This window comes from Vicia villosa, unplaced genomic scaffold, assembly GCF_029867415.1.
Source record: "Vicia villosa cultivar HV-30 ecotype Madison, WI unplaced genomic scaffold, Vvil1.0 ctg.000022F_1_1_2_unsc, whole genome shotgun sequence".
In the NCBI taxonomy this organism is placed as follows: domain Eukaryota; kingdom Viridiplantae; phylum Streptophyta; class Magnoliopsida; order Fabales; family Fabaceae; genus Vicia; species Vicia villosa.
Window position 1 is genome coordinate 1 of NW_026704955.1, and position 2,444 is coordinate 2,444.

At 30.9% G+C, this 2,444-nt stretch overlaps 1 protein-coding gene across 1 annotated transcript; it reads right to left on the reverse strand.

Moving 5' to 3' along the window:
• Window positions 1–142: 142 nt before the first annotated feature.
• On the reverse strand, window positions 143–1,460 carry LOC131622016 (uncharacterized). Its single transcript, XM_058893067.1, has one exon. The coding sequence runs from the start codon at window positions 1,328–1,330 to the stop codon at window positions 629–631; it is 702 nt and encodes a 233-aa protein (XP_058749050.1). The 5' UTR covers window positions 1,331–1,460; the 3' UTR covers window positions 143–628.
• Window positions 1,461–2,444: the final 984 nt, after the last annotated feature.

Sequence of the window (2,444 nt, forward strand, 5' to 3'; positions counted from 1 at the left end):
ACTTTTGAATATAGTTTGCAGATTAATCTACAATTTTTAAAAACAGCACTAATATCTTTGCTAATAATTAATAAAATATTTTTTACCTAAAAAATTTAATTGAGTTAGGCTATGAGAACTTACCAGGATTAAAGTAGTCATTAAAGTTAGTGTTAGCTATATAAAAGTGCAGTTATTAAAGTCAAGAGTAAATTTCTTGAAAGAAAAAAAAAGTCAGTGAAAATTTCAAGATTCAACAAATACTGTATTTACTAATGTATTTATAGATTATTTTTAATTTTTATGTTTAATAAATGTTAGATTAATTAGGAACATATCTAATATCACAAAACCAGGGGATGCTAGAAAGTGATTTTGCAATGCCAGGAATAGCTAAAATACAATATTCCTAGCTTGCAAACTTTTGCATCAATAAGTTAGTGAAATGACAAATTCAACCTCAACTCAAACCAATCACCAAAATTATTCATTCTAAATTACACTTTTTTTTTCTCCAAATCCAAAAAAAAAAAAATCAAACAAGATAATCAACAAATAAACAAATACTAAGAAACAAAAACATGTTAACAAATTCACATCCTAAACCAAGAATCATGAATATGTATATATTAATATAACAAAAGATTAATCAATGAGCCATTGCAACCTGATTTTGATTTTGAGATTGAGATTTAGAGAAACCAATGCTTCTTTGATTTGCCATAGAGAGCATAACAGTATGATCCAAGAAATCCTTAAGTTCAACAACAGATTCAAGAATGATCTTCAAGTCTTCAGCACAAAGAAAACCAAAGCTTCCAATCTCTCTAACAGCGTACACATAGAAAGTCAAGCACCCTTTTCTGAATTTGAATCTAGCCATTTCAAAACCAGACAGACCCTTGATGAGTTTCTTGTTCACATCACCAAGTGCAATCTCATGAGGCCAAATTCTATCAACAGAACACTTGATAGCCTCAGTTTCAAACACAAAGACAAGAACCTTTGACTTCTTGGAACCAAGTCCTAGGGTTAGTGTGTGCCATGCTTGATGAGCTAGGATTGTGAAGTTTGTTGGCAAGAAGGCTGTTGTGGAAGGGAAAGGAAGTTTGTGAGATTTGGATTTGTTTGTTGGTGTTGTTGTTGGTGGGAAAGAGAGAACTTTGAGAAGCTCTAGGGGCTTTGCTTTTCTGATTGGGAATGATTTTACTATGAATTGGCCACCAAATCTTATGCCTTTTACCTCTGAGCTTGGTTTGAAGGAGAAATCTGAGGTTTGTTTGGTTGTTTGGGAATTGGGATGTTGATGCTTTTGCTTCTTGTTGTTCTTGGTCTTCTCTTTTTCTCCCATGGTTCTAATGGATGGAGAGAAAAATTGGGTTTGGTTTTTGTTTGATATAATTGATTGATATCATTAAAAAAAGTGGTTTAGTTTGAATGGTATGTACTATGTAATGTAGCATTCACTACTACTAGTACTTGGATTTTTAATTTATTGGTGAGTTTCTTTTTCATGACAGAAGATATTGTAGTCAATAAGTGGAAAGATACATGCCATAAGTTTCAACCATTTGTTTAATCATGAAAACAAGTCTTTAACTAAATCTTTTATAAAAAAATTACAGTTTTGATTTCTCAATTTTATTTGATTCATTGGTCTTTTTGTTGGAGGCAATTGGGAGTCGAGCGAGGAGCATTCTACTTTGTGAATTTTTTTTTTGAGTTAGACACCTTTGTGAGAGAAATACCATATATTCACCTAAAACTTATAATAGATGTGTGAGTTTTCTCACTTATAAAGTGTTTAATCTTCCCTTTTCAAATCAACCACTTATAAAGTATTTAATCTTCCCTTTTCAAATCAACGTGGACTTCTTCCTCACACTTGATTCTTAACCTTACACTTAATTCTCAACACTTTTAAATTACATTTTTATTTATAAAATTCAACAATATATTTATATACAATAAAGTATCATATTTAAAAAAAACTTAACATTTAAAAATAAAAACATAGTTAATTTTAAATGTAAAATTATAAGAGAAATTAATATTATTTAAATTTAAAATAGAGAGATCAATTTCGTGAATCAGATAAAATAAAGAGATTAAAACTATAAATAAGTCTTAAAAAATAAGAAAAATAGTGTGGATTGATTTCATCTATTCCGGTTTATTTCCTTTCTTTTTTTCACGGCGCCCGTAGATATCATTTCTTCTCTTATATCTATTTTTACTACTTTCTTTTGGGGAGGTAGGGAAGATAAGAGAAAAATAGCGTAGATTAATTGGGATGCAATTTGTTTGAGTAAGGAGAATGGTGGATTGGGGGTGAGAGTGTTAAGGGAGTTTAATGTGGCTTTATTTGGGGAATAGTGTTGGAGGATGTTGGAGGAGAGGGACGGTCTTTGGTATAGCGTGTTAGTTAATCGTTATGGGGGGGAAGGAGGGAGGTTGAGGTATGA

What these genes read in the sequence shown, in the direction of transcription:
- LOC131622016 (XM_058893067.1), bottom strand. Translation starts at nt 1,330, where the DNA reads ATGGGAGAAAAAGAGAAGACCAAGAACAACAAGAAGCAAAAGCATCAA.